At 41.8% G+C, this 14491-nt stretch overlaps 1 protein-coding gene across 5 annotated transcripts in view; it reads right to left on the reverse strand.

Annotated features, from left to right (window-relative positions):
* The window catches only part of arhgap46a (Rho GTPase activating protein 46a), a 30629-nt gene that overhangs the window by 6417 nt on the left and 9721 nt on the right, over nucleotides 1–14491 (reverse strand). For 4 of the 5 annotated variants that reach the window (XR_014119332.1, XM_027012454.3, XM_081705231.1 and 1 more), the window contains 3 exons: nucleotides 4691–6053; nucleotides 978–1590; nucleotides 751–840 (listed from right to left, as the gene is read on the reverse strand). Coding sequence is in view for 4 of the 5 variants with exons in the window: in XM_027012454.3 (XP_026868255.2) it covers nucleotides 751–840; nucleotides 978–1590; nucleotides 4691–6053 (2066 nt within the window). In the remaining variant the exon portion in view is untranslated. Of the gene's footprint in view, nucleotides 1–750; nucleotides 841–977; nucleotides 1591–4690; nucleotides 6054–6647; nucleotides 6968–14491 lie in introns of those variants that run through there. The other variant, XM_027012455.3, reaches the window with a different exon arrangement.

The following is a 14491-nucleotide window of genomic DNA, read 5'->3' on the forward strand; positions in this document are numbered from 1 at the left end:
GGGGCTCCTCTCTACATCTGTCCCACTGATCACATGTGAGATGGCAGCTCCTAGCATTTCAAACAGGCATCATCTGCTGTCCATATCAGCCACATCCTCCCTGTGTAGTGGTTTGAAAACTGTCTCTTAAAAGTCAACTTAACAATGTAGAATTACTCAGGAGGTGTAGGCTTTCAGTTATGCCAGTTAGTCACATGTCATGTGTAGGATTGGGCTTTGGTCGGTGAGGCACATGTGAGACCACCATTGTGGTCAGCGCCTGAGGAGTAGAGTGGGTCTCACACTGATGAGATCATCATTGCTGTGTGTTGTGGCTACCTAAATTAAGTCAAAGGATCTCAAGGTTGGAATATCGTGCTCACAAATGAATGACACCACATGAGCTGGCAGTGGGATCAGCCGTAAGGGTTAATTACCACAGGCATTTATGACTTACAAATGGTCAGTCAACAATCTGTGTGGGCTATTGACCAGCACTCATTGTGCCTTAGAGGGTGTGCATGCCACCAGACTTGTTCTCCATTCAGACCCAGATTTCACAGAGAGTCTCTCAGCAGCTATGGTGCTAAAGCTGGTGGCGCAATATTACATTTTTAAATGTTTAACATTCATTACCCTAGCTCATATACATACTCATCAGATCCATGTAAAAGAGAACACCTTCCCTCTAAAGAAAGGTCCAATGCAGAAAATATTTCTGAAATAGAGTGAGATCTGCAGAGAGAAACAGAGAGAAGTTTCAAAACTTACTGTCTTCCTCTTCTGTATTCTGTTTCCTCTTCTTTCTGGACTTTGAGTTCTTCTTCTTGAAGTCTTGTTGGTCTAGTATGTACTGAGTAACTGAATACAAAATATAAGATTAGAGGAAAAGTTAGCCCATGTCCAAATACTGTCCACTGATAGTATCTGATTCTACACCTTAAAAAAAGTACAAGGAACGAGACAGAGAGAGCAGGACATAGAAAGAGTAAACTCACGTTTCTTATCATTGGTGGGGTCCATGTGGCGTTGGATATAACCTTCCAGGTAGCAGCAGAACTTTGGTGAAGGGGCGAAGAAAGCCAGGCTGACAGCCATGAGCTCCCATCCAGCGGCCAGGCTGCGAGGACTGCTGTTCCCGGTGGTCTGACGCACCAGCTGCACATAGAGCTCATCCCGGAGGCCTTGCATGCCCCAGCACTTGGTGACAATGAGGAGGGCGGCGTGTCGACGGTCCAGACGGGATGGCCGGTCACCCATGTAGGCCTGGACCAGTTTGAACATGTCGCAGGCCTCCTTACGCACTGTGCGGTCGCTCGTCACCAGCATGGGCTTCTTGATGGAGCCTCGGTTCCAGGAGAGCATATTAGCGATGGAGACGCGGCGTCGGAATAGCCCCTGCGTATGCAGGTTCAGGTGCTTGCTGGCCCAGTCGGCCATGCCAGTGTCTGGCGGAGGGGGCTGGCGCAGGGTGGCATAGGAGAGATGGAAGCTGCTTCCACCTGTGGCCCGTGCCGCTCCGTCAGCCGGGGGCCCGAGAGACCCCGTTCGACTGTCCACCACGCCCTTCTTCCTGCTTCCCTGCTGTGTCTTCAAGTCCAGCGTTCCTGTCTGAGATAGAGAAAAAAAACAAAAACAAACAGGGTGTTGGAGAGAGAGAGGAAGAGATAGAGAGAGATGGAGAAAGAAAGGATTCATAAAGCAGCAGTTTCTCCACAGTAGCAGTTCTCAAAGCTCCTCCAGCTCAGTGAGAAGGCTGGGTGAACTACTGCAGGCCTGACTCCTTAACTTCACCCAGAATAGAACTGCACCCAGAGTCATACTGATCACCCAATATCACACAAGTACCCACATAGGAACAAACCTTTTCTGCCGTATTACTACTAAAAATACAGTGGACTGGACTGAAGTTGTGATTCCTGGAGGAATGTTTGCCCACACTGTAGCTCTTTCTCTTATAGAAAAACAGCATTCGGGTTACATGAAGCAGAAAACGCATGGGCCAGCTAGTCATTTAACACAAATGCTTATGCCTGTGGAGTAATAGTGAAAGAACAAGAAAGGTATAAATTGCTCACACAGTGAAAGTAAAAATCCTAAGACCTAAAAAGCATAACACATATGGACAGTGTGATTTTAACTTTAACATCAAAATGCAATGTGCATAAAAAGGCATTAGGCAACAAATAAAAGCAATGACACTAGAGAACATTTCACAGAAGGTACATGTCGACGGTGGGTACAGCAACCGCTTGGGCCCTGACAGCAGCCGCCCTCTCACTCAGTGGGGCCCCAACTATGCCAGGACACTACCATATGGGCCCCAGTGGCAACCCTTCCTGCCCTGCGGGATCTGTGTTTTGCAGCTCTGCTACGTCCTGCCATTTGGTCCTTCAACTCGGCAGACTGTGACTGCATACGTAGCAGAGGGTGAAAGGGGAGACTTCCAAAAGCGCACCGCATGTACAACGTGGGCGTCTTCTGGGCCAACTATGATACACTTACAGTCTGCCTCTTATGGAGCTCTACAAATATCTTCCGCTTATTTTAAGCAGATTTGATCTTTTAAACAACAAGATATTTAAATATCAAGCTCTCAAAACAGCCCGTGTTCTATGTATGAGGGATGATTTGACCACAAATCTGTAGGCATTCAAGAAGTAGTCCATGTCTCCCTCATTATGTGCTGACAGGGGTTTCACCATACATAGACTACACTGTGAGCACAATTAGTAGACAAGAGAGTATTTTGACCATATCATTTTTATGCATATTTTCCAACTCCAAGCTGTATAAACTTGAAAGCTTATTGGATTTAAAGTGTGACGAGACGTAATGAGGAAGTGGGATGCCGAAGCAAGTCTCAGTGACAAAGAACAATACAAACAAAACTGAAACCAAAATCCAAAAAACAGAACAAAAATACACTAAACCACAACAACTTGGTGAATAGCAAAACCTGCAAACACTAGCATGATGTGTTAAGTGTATAATACACAGGAGCAAACACCGACAACAAATAACAGTCCAACAGAGGTTTAAATACATGTGCTAACAAGGAACATAACTAAGGACAGGTGAGACATATGATCAATTAACAAGGTAGGGACGTGATGATAGAGACACACATACGGAAGCATGCATGCATGCACTCGTACTCACACACAAATATTTTAGCTATGAAAAGTGAAAAATTGTAAAAAGTCTTTAATAGGGATTCAGCACTCTTAAAACTGCTAAGATATTGGGGGGTGATTACAGAACCATCAAAGGTTTTGTTGCAAATAGTCAACATGGTTGCAAGAAATGTGTTGAGAAAACACGACACAAATTAACTGCCAAAGATTTGAGAAGAAGCTAGCAAGGTGAAGGTGGGGTACTACTATGAGCTAGCTGAAATTTGTGTGGAAGATGGAATCAAAATCAACTCCCAAACCTACTGCCAGTTTTCAGAAGACACTTTCATCAAGCAGTGGTACAGGAAAGTCCACATCTTTCAAGAAGACCATGACTTTTATGCAGGACAATGTTCCATTGCATGCATCAAAGTACTCCACTGCATGGCTAGCCAGTAAAGGCCTTAAAGATGAAATAATAATGACATGGCCCGCTTCCTCACCTGACCTAAACTCTACAGAGAACTTACAGGCCCTTCTTAAACGGGAGATTTACGGTGAAGGAAAACAGTACAGCTCTCTGAACAGTGTCTGGGAGGCTGTGGTTGCTGCTGCACAAAAAGTTTCTCTCACTTTAACAGATGAAAATAAACAAGTGAGATGGCAATTTCTGTTTTCTTTTAGTTGCATAATTCTGCATACTAATAGTTGCCAAATAATTATGCACATGTAGCTATTCTCCTAAGAAAGCCAAAACTTCACTTTTTCTTTCTTAAATATTCAGGTATGAGATTTATTAGCATTGTGGATTGACTGAGAACACTGTAGTTGCTCAATAATAAAAGGAATACTCAAAAATAAAACGAGTTCAGAGACATTAGCATTGGTCAGGTCTGCAGGTAGTGGTCCTCTGAGAGGAATCAGTTCCTTAAATAGAATCATGTGGACCAACACACACAACTTTAATTGATATAAGAAAGAAAAGTTGTAAGTCGACTCACTTATGTAGCTAGTTTACTAAGTCCATGATTTCTGTTTTTCAACACTAGAACACTGATATGGGCAGCAAACACAATAATCTGGTTCTAATCAGACCCTTGCAGCAAAACTAAATCAGACATGAAAAACGCAAACAAAAGAAAACCACATTCCCATCCAGCCCTAAGGAGTTTAAACAAAGTCTGGTTCTAAATGTTGCTTAAACTCTGGGGCAGTGGAAAATAGGAGATCATACATATATTTTATACGAAACTATAAATCCCCAAATGAAAGTCTATAAAAGTTACTGCCATATAGAACTACAGAAGCTGGATGTTCCTTGTATAGCACTTTTCTCATTACCACAGCCTCACAGAGGACTTTTTTTTTTTTTTTACCTCAGACACTAAGCCACAAGTAAAAACATTGCAAAAAAGTCTCTGGTGTGCAATGAAGAAGAAACCTAGTGAAGAAACAAAATTTGAAAAAAGGAAAACATTCAAGCCAGCACCAGAAAAAAAACAAAACTGCAGGTTTGACTAAAACAACAAGTAGTATGATATCAGTAAAGTTCACATTCAACTCATATATTTCAATTAAAAATAGAGGGTAGATACCTGAGTTGGATGTCCAGGAGTGTCAGGAGAGGTGAGACTAACTTGGCTAGTAATGCTTTTCTCCAGTGTGTCCACTTTCTCATACGTTCTCTTCTGCCGTCCAGGGAGCTCCAGGCTGGTGAGGGCCACGTTGCCGTGGTTCCCCATCCTACCTAAAGACCTGCTGCTGGAGGTCATGTCTTCTCTTGAGGAGCACCTTGCTCCACCACCAAACCTCCTGGGGGAGCCTAGCGGAGAGTGTGCGCGCCGCACCGAACAGCCCTCAAGCATCTCAGAGTCCAGGCTTGCCTTGGTCTCACGCATGGTGTTGGAACGGCTCACCACCTCCCTCATCTCAGCCATGAGCCGCTCGTTCAGGGCGGACAGCTCACCAGCGCTGCCAACTGAGCCCGGCCGGCCCTGGGCTATGCCACACATTCTCCTCCGGCTCTTCCTGCGCAGGCTCGGGGACGGCCCTGTGGAGTAGCCTGAGTCCTGGTAGGTGCCCGTGGGGGGCGGGGGAGTGGAGTAGTCCTGAGAGGCCTGGCTGCTTTGCCTGCTGTGATGAACCTCCATGGCCCGAAGCACGCCAGCTTCAAGAAGCCTCCATGACTGCTTCTTCTCCAGACTTACTGGTTCTTTTCGGGCCTGAGGGAGCACTGGCTCAGGTGCAGAGGTTGGTGAGGGACCAGGAGAGGGTACAGGTGACGCAGGGAGGAGTCCCTGTTTGGGGTCGACGTTTACCATGTGCTTGATGCATTCCAGCCCAGCAGGGCTGTAATCAGGAGTAGAAGGATTCCTCTTGTGTTTGGATCCAGTGTGTGTGTGACCAGGGTGTGGAAGGAGCTTACCCTTCTGGAAGCTGTGTGTGTGGCGGGACAGGCCATTCTGTAGGTGAGCACCCTCCACTTCCATATCAATTGGAGGCTCATCATAAATTGGGCTGTCTACTGGAGGGTCGTCATACAGATGTGCTGCGGCTCCGTAGTGAGGGGACACTGGCCTTGGCGTGCTGGACTGCGGCCTCAGAGTGGTCTGGTGTGCAACAGGGTCACTGGGAGTCACCAGGCAGAAGCTTCCATCACTAGCCTTCCTCAGGTGGTGGGCCTGCCTCATGTCAGAAGCCATCTTGCCAGCCGGTGTAGTTTTATAAGCCTGAACACACAACAAGTGGCATCCTGCTGGCTTGGTACTCGGAGGATTGAGAGTGCAGGTGCCATGGCCGATGGCTTTGGTGTGAGCGCTGTGGCCTGGAGGCTGAAGGGAAGATACTGAGGTGTTCCCCTTTGCTTGGTTTCGGCCTATGCTGTTCACCTTAACTAGCATAGTTGCCTTAGATCCGGGAGGGGGCTGCCATGTCTGAGCTGGGTCCTGGTGCTCCTCTCTGTAAGCACAGAAAATAAAGCAACACGTGAGATCTAGTTCTGATATTTGGACATGCAAATCAAGGAGACAAAGTAAGTAAGTCATTTTAAAGACCATTAAAAACTTGTTAAGTAAACCAATTATCTTTATCTTTAGTTACATTGGCTTTATATTCAGCTTTAACATCTAGTAAGTCTACTGAAATGCTCACAGTAATTTGGAATAATTACCCAAGTTGGACTTCGAATAACATCCACCAAGCCTAAGGCTCTATAATGCCATTGCCCAAACAAAAGCTTTTTGTTCCACAGGAATAGATTTTAAAGCCCTGTGGTTTCAAAATGTCTTGAGCTGACATGAATGCACATAGTTCCTTGAATTACTTTTGTTCAAGAATAACAGTTGTTTACGACATGGTAATGTATATACTACACAAGTACAGCAAGGCCAGTGTCAAAACTATAGTAGCTCTATGTAGTATGAGCAGTATGCTAGAATAAATTCACATTTAATACATATTTACAAAAAATACTGTTCTGTGAAAGATTTTTGAGCTAAATCTGATAACTAATACACTTGGAAACAAAATGACATCTGACAAAATCATACTTACATTTTCTTTTATATAATTGTATAAATCAGCCAAAACTGTCAGAATCTTCACTCAAGCAGTTAATAATCCATTAGCTGCCTCAAACTATTATTACTCTACAGAGGCATCAGTGCATAATATTCCTCAAACCCACCTTTGCTTGAAGTCATCTGACAGAACTCAACAATTTTCATACACTTACTGTCATGCTCTTGAACAAACAAAATAAACAATATTCTAAGTACATTAAAAACCTTTCAACTTTCTGATAAACTTACGCAGAAAAAGATATTGATATCAATCAACAAAGCTAAGCTATTCCTTTTTATCATTTAGGCGTACAAAGAGAACCTCATTGATCTACCCATGAAGACAAGTTTTATGAAGCATTTAAGTTACTCTGATATATTTAAACAGGCAGTCACGTGTTCTACAAAAATACCTCAGAAAACCCCTTTTCTGGTGAAAAAGAAAGTAACAGTGGATCTTGTGACACCCCTGTTATAGGGGAATTCTAAAATAATTTTGTCCCTTCTTCATGTAACACATGTAACAAGGCAACACACAGCAATGATCTTCCATTCATTTAACATCAGATGACCTCAGAAAGGAAAGCGTGGGAGAGCAAAGGAAAGCCATGTAGGATCTTTATTCGGCCACTTTAGTACCCCCACTTCCCCACCCTAACTCTTCAAGACAATACTGGAACAATACTCCAGAGGCCTATAGCCTATACAGATTAGGACTTCCCCCTTTCCTCCTGCCAGAGCATACTCCACATTATCCTTCTGTATCTTTCCATCTCAGGCCTTGACTCATGCCATCACTGAGATCAGAATGTAAACAGTAGTAGGTGAGATGAAGGAGCACTCATAAAAAGCTGCATGTCCCCACCTGGCAGCAGGCCAAAACCACTCCCTGGAGCATCCCATCTGATTCAGACGTAACAATCATCCTGGATGACATGATCACTGTGTAAAGATGGACCACCTGTAATGATACTGGTGGTGCTGGTTTTGTCAAGCTGGCGTATCTGTGATGCTTCCACTTGAATGTTTACTACATTTTCACATGATGTCATCACAGAGTAAATCAGTGAAAGGCTCAGCATTATAGCTAAATCTACCCATAGAAAAGAGCTGTCAGCCAGGTGAATGTAAGCAAAGGGCATGATATGACACTGACATAAGCACTCCTGATCCCTAATGGTATTTAGCTCAGCTGTAAACATGGTGGCAGACAGCACGGGTCTCCGGGTAAAGGACTGTTAGACAAGTTATTCATGTGTGCTGAGTAATCAGTGTCATTTCTTTATGTGACCATGATGATAACTTAATTTCCTGTTATGGTGCTGGTACTGTTAAAGAGTTCAAAGGGTATTCTACACAACAAAACAGGAAATACCAATATAGTCATCCAGTAGGCTAACAGCAATGGTTAACGGACGTCTTGAGCTATGAGGGCTCTCAGAAAAAATGTATAATGCACTGAATTTAAAAAAAAAATCCATCCCCAATCTCCACACACACCAAATGTGGTAAGCCATAAGGTTTTTGTAAAGCAAGGCAATAGAACAACAGAAACTCTATCCATTGCATCAAAGTCTGGAATGAAATCGAACATACAAATTTAATGATTAGTGCACACACCCAGAAAGAAAGGAAAGAAAAAAGAAAGAAAAATGTGCATTTTATGAGCTATTCTGTTTCATAGATATGTCAAATGAAGCAAGAGAAACGCATATTCAGGGAAGGATCAGATAAATAGCGGGAAAGATGTATAGCAGCATTGAAGAAAGAAAGGGAGAGTGGGTGAAATAGACTAAGATTAGTCATGGGAGACTGCTCTGGTTGGCATTAGTAACTACTTTGGCATTCTTTCCACTACTCACTCAAAAGACTTCAGGATCGCATGTACACACAGACACAATGCAGGATTCTACTGCTGTCATAGTGATAGCTTTTATAGACCATCCTATAATAGGACTCTAGGAAGTAGTCAAACTTAAGTATCATTTATTATCTAGATAATACATAATAGATTTATATTCAGTCTAGTATAATATAAACATTGCAGTAGGAAGAAACGTTTGTATTGTACATAATAATACATATTGTGGTAGTCCTTAAAGGGCCAGTTTATTCCAGCAAATGGATTGTATGTGCATATTCCAAACAGGTCCAATATGGATCCAGACGCACATTTTTTCTGGTCTTTGGGTACATAATGTAAGACAGTATGACTGTAACCTTTTGGAGTCTCTCTTGATAATTCAGTTTACTAGAGAGAAAACTGAGTTCAAACGCATTATTCATCAGGGAGTTTTGATTTGTCCTAGGCAGCCTGGTGTCTCATTGTTTGGCCACAACCCACACAGAATAGAGGGCATTTGAGAGACAGCAGTTATTTGTTAGAAAGTTTTAGCTCCATCCCAGAAATCAGCATTAGAAATACATCATCTGAGTCAAAGTGAATAAGAGCAACTGAAGAGTCCACAGACCACAGGACAAGAGAAAGACTGAAGCTATGGGTTAATATTATCCCCAGGAAGAGGAAGCAGGATCTATAGGCTCTTTATTCACACAGCTCGTAAACATGACTCACAGAAAGAACAATCTATTTAAAAGTGCAACAGGGATGATATGTTAGAGGTATGTCATTGTGAAATCTCTAAACACGTGATGAAAGTCTTACTGTTCTCCATATTTTTTCCTACTGAGGTTTGATTTAATCAAACCTATGTATCATGTTATTTACCCCATAAAACAAAGATTGAGGCTTTAGTAGACCTGACTCTAAATTGTGACAGAAACATGTAGAAGGCTCCCAAAGTCAGCTGTTCACAGACAGCTGAACACCTCTCCCCAGTGAGACAGGGAGTCTGGCTTCCACACATGCTTCCCTCACAACCAAAATGACCTCTACCTCCACACCCTCCAGAAGAACTGACCACCATGGACTATTTCTGCCTCCACACCCTTCAGCAGCATTGACCATTATGGACTGGTTCTGCCTCCACATCCTCTCGCAGCCATTTCTCAAGTGTGCATTATATAACACAAGCCAAAGAGGCTGTAAAGAGACTTTTATGGTGGATTAACCTCTAGTGGACAAAGATACTAAACTTCAGAGGTTCCAGTTATGGTCTAGGCATGTTCTGTGAAACATTCTCCTTGGAATAATCAAGGAACGACCATGGACCCTTCTTGACATAAGACCAGGGCTAATCAGAATCCAAATGTTGTATAATTTATTTTAAACCCAGTCTTGACGCTAACGCATAGGTTCACCCCAAACAACCCTTATTCATGCTGTAGAAGGGTGGGGGAGAAAGCTTAGCATGTGGAGAGTGAGACTACACTGGAATCTTACAACTAATCTACATCTGTTGATATGAAATCAGATAGCATCAGAATGTACAGCTCCAGTTACTGCTCTGAAAACCACCTACCCTCAGTCTGTGCTCTCTGGACATAATGTATAGTGAGTTAGACACATAGGTTGGGGCAGAGGGGGATTTTTTTTTAAAGAATTTAAAACTTTATCTTTGTTATTCATTAAATTGGTTTGTGGTTGCGATAGATTATATGTGGTCATTTCGACAAGAAAATCAAATCAATAAAAAACAATCAATAAAGGATAAACATGCATGAGAAAGAAAATGATTATTTATGTAAGGCAGCTTACCAGCATGTCCAATCTAAAGGCTGGATTCTTAACTGTCAGTAGTATGAGATATCTGAGCTGAAACCAACCCTGGCCCCTCATCCTGCAGTGCTGAGGTTATACAGTTTTATGGCTTTTAGAGCAAAACAGTTGATCAAGGCAGCCTGTTCTCAGTGTATTTTCAGCAACACTAAAGGCATGACTAAAATAAAACAAAAAGAGGGTGGAATTACTGCTCTACTTTCATGTAAGAAAAACTATGTTAGGCCACTAATCTAGTTTTCTGTGGGTGCTGAAAGAGAACGTGTAAGATACTGAGGTAAAGGCTGGACTGAGTTACAGAGAAAATAAGGTTATACTTGAGGGAACTTCAATCAACTGACTATCAGGCAAAGAAAATATGAAAGTTGTCTGCGCTACTATGCAGCAGAACCACTGACCAAGGAAGAACTACTGACCAAAGCAGAACCACTGACCAAAACAGAAACAGTGATGAAGATAGTTTACTTGTCCGAAAAATGACACCCTTTGCCAAGGTATATGACGTAGGTTAATTTAAAAGGAGGTAACCACATTGGTTTCATCCACTTAATTATGGTACATTTAACCTCAACTATTTACATTATAGACCCCCTAACAATCTTAAGGTAATCAACCACCTCACTATCAGTGAAAGAACAGCAGGCAAGAAAACAATCTGTCAGCTTTTGCTGTTAGTGGCAAGCCTAGATATCATATAAAGCTTTTCCACCTTTGGAGTTAAGAGTGTTTAAGAGTGGTTAAGAGTGTCATAGTTATTTTCAAGCCTACATGAAAAATGACAGCTTCCACACACTTATATTAGTCTCAACATAACAACCTTGTATGAACAAAAAAATTGCAGAATACATAAATGTTTGAGAATAGAGTGACATTCATATAGGAATTCATATATATTGCCATAGCCTTTTGTTTGAAGTAAATAACTCCTGATTAGATTTACTGATGGAACTTCAGTTTCTGATAAACACTCTTGTGCTTTCTTAAAAATCAGAATTTAAGCCTTCATTTCTGCTGGATACCATTCAAATTCACAACAGACCAACCCTGTAAAAGGAATGCCTGTTAAATCATTAGGGCCCTAATAGGAGAGGCTGTCAGATCTCATGTGTGAGAGAGATAATTTGATGTCTCACCCCATTATGTCCACCTCCATTTCCTGCTATGAGAAACCCAACAGTTGGTCTCTGCGAGCACTGTGCTTAACTGAGTCCTTTTCTTCCTGTGCGGCCAGTGTGCCCTAAGGTCACTCTGCTGGACAAAAGAACCTAGCAACCCCCTTCAGGGCATTACCAGGTCACTCCTGGGTTATGTTACACCCACTGGTCATGAGGTTCAAGGGATCACCACTGAAAACCATCTTCCCATAACATGTAACCTTCATGAAACACGTACCCTTAGCTTTAGCATTAGCATTTTGCTCATCATCAGGAAGCTAGTTGCACCACACACACCTTATATAATAACACTGATGAAGGCCACTTAGACCATTGTTAGCATTATATTTTATTACCACTCCCCAGTCTTTATTTTTAGATGGACAAACAAAGGAAACTGAGCCCACTGTACCCTGTGAAACAATAACAAGACTGTTTTTTTTTTTATTTGAGCATTAATGTTAATAATACAGTGTGTGTCAGGGTTTGAAATTGCTTTTCAATAAAACTGTGTACAATAACAGAGTATGTTATTGTTTAAAATACAGGATGTGTTAGGATTTTAAATGATTCCCCAATATGACTTTGCATAAAAAATGGGTTTGTTAGTATTTGAAATATGGGATATGTTAGGGTTTTAAATTATTCTTCAGTATTACTGCATAAAAAAGAAAAGTGAATCTGAAATGACGGAATGTACCCAGATTTGAATGAACTGGGAGAACAAGAGGTCTGAATCCCATTCTTCAGACATGGATTACTGAGTTAGTTGGACTGAAATGTTAATGATTTGACAGGATTCTGGATTTTTCTCATCATGCAAAGCCACTGATGGACTTGCTGCTAACACAATAAGTTCATAATTTCAGATCTGCTCAGGAGCAGGCTTGTTCAACATCAACAAAAATAGACCATGGATTTGGAGTTTTAGTAAAGGAAGTCTGTCCCAGACATGGCTGCTCTGCTCATTGTGGAACCGTCCCATTAGGGAAATGCAATAATAATAATAATTAAGAGTGTCTGCAGTACGCATGTTCTAACCTCGCTAAGACGCTTTGGCAAATCCAAAGCATTTCCTTACCAAAAGGTACCACTATAGTCAAGATGGAACTGTGTATGTAGAAAGTCTACTGAGGCCATACATAAGTCATACAACCCAGCACAGATGTGCCTTGATAACAATACACAATGCATTATTATGTAATTCTTCATTTGCGTGACATCCATGTACACAATAGTGGATGTGTAACAACCCTGTGTGCTGAGCTATCAGAAAAGGGAAGGCCTACTACTTCACTCTCATTAAAGATTTAGCCCAAAATTTATTTTTACCCCTACCCCTTGTTTTAGAGTGTCCAATTCCCCTTGGAACTAAGTTACGAGTGGTAATGATTGATATTGATTGATATTAATGGATATCAGTTTAGTTACATTTGCCTTCATACGGGGGGAGTGCAACATGAAAATATGTCAAAATGTACAATTCAGCAATAACAATGTATTATGAAGAGAGGAACCATAATACATAGAAATGATGAATTTTGAATTAAGATAATACAATTGTTATTGTTTACATTGTTTACATGTACATTCTTTACATTGTTATTAACAAAGAAAATACTTACTTTTGTGGATTCTTTTGCACAACCATTTTGCAGGTGACTCATAAGGCATTGCGAGAAATTTCTCTTAACACTCCATTTGGAGTATGCTTCTGAGAAAAACTCAGCTTGGAGGGCCATGTAGGCCTAACTTCGACCTACCCCTCTATCCCAAGAAGAATCTGGACACCATACCCTTAGGCATGAATACACAAAATGGAGGGGAAGGGCTAAGTGGCTAAATGGACAAAATAGCCATTAAGGTGGAATAGATCTTTCTCCTACCATTCTCATTAGCCAGTCATTAATGTACTGATAATGGTTTCACGCCTTAATGTACATGGCCTTTCCATCCACACAGGATCTTGCAATTATCTCAAACTATCTATTCTACAATTCTAATATCAATTCTATTATATTCTCTATTCTAAAGGCTAATCAAAGTCGCACGTACAGTCAAAGAAAAATATGAACTTGTCTGTATTAACCACAATTAGCATATCTGTAATCAAATATCTTGTCATCTTATCTTGTGTTTATTAAGTAGTGTACAAATACTGTTGAGGTAATTTTGTTAAATATCTTCATTTCTACTGGGAATCTGCAAGTACCATGAGAAAAAGATGAATCACACAATTGCTCACGTGGAACCATAATGGCTGTCTCTTACTCTCAAAACAAAATTGTCCACTTTTTGGGGGAGACAGCATGACCTGTGATATACATGCGTCATCTATAAGAGTGTCAGAAGAGTGGTGTTCCCCAAGAGAGACTGGTGCTGGTGAGGGATAATACATCAGGCCTCCAGCTGTGGAGGCCACACAGTGGGAGGCCAAACAGTGCTCTGTTGACTTTCTACCTTTACATAATAATGGCAAAAGGTCAAACCGTGTAGGCCCCCCAGAAAGATTCTAGTCCTGAAAATGTGGTGGAGGGATAAGCGAGAGGAAAGCAATTTGTAACACACTTCCAGTGCATCAGAGTCCTCTGTAGCAGTGAGCCAAAATGATTCAGAATGCTCTGTAATGGGACCATATTGCTGGGTGATTCTGGTTTTCTCTGACATGTGGCTTTCCTTCCTATATACATCTTTAAATACATGTAACTGTTTTTTATATGTTGGCTAATGTATAGCACAGCCATAAAATGCATTCTCTATTTGGTGGTGGGGGCGGGGGGGAGTCCAGTCACATGTTAACCACATGTTAGCCTTCCCCCAGCTTCAGCCCTGGTAGCTTTCATCCCATGAAGCCCAGGGTTTGCTTTAGGGGAGAGCAATAGTCAGAGATTTACAGCTGGGCAGAGTATAAATCTCTAAAATAACACCAGCAGGACCAGAAGCCAGAGGGGAATATAGCTAACATGACTGGATTCTGGGTATAACTGGATTCTAGTTGTTGAC

The sequence above is a fragment of the Electrophorus electricus genome, chromosome 22 (genome assembly GCF_041902795.1).
Source record: "Electrophorus electricus isolate QZ-2024a chromosome 22, ASM4190279v1, whole genome shotgun sequence".
NCBI classification, from domain to species: Eukaryota; Metazoa; Chordata; class Actinopteri; order Gymnotiformes; family Gymnotidae; genus Electrophorus; species Electrophorus electricus.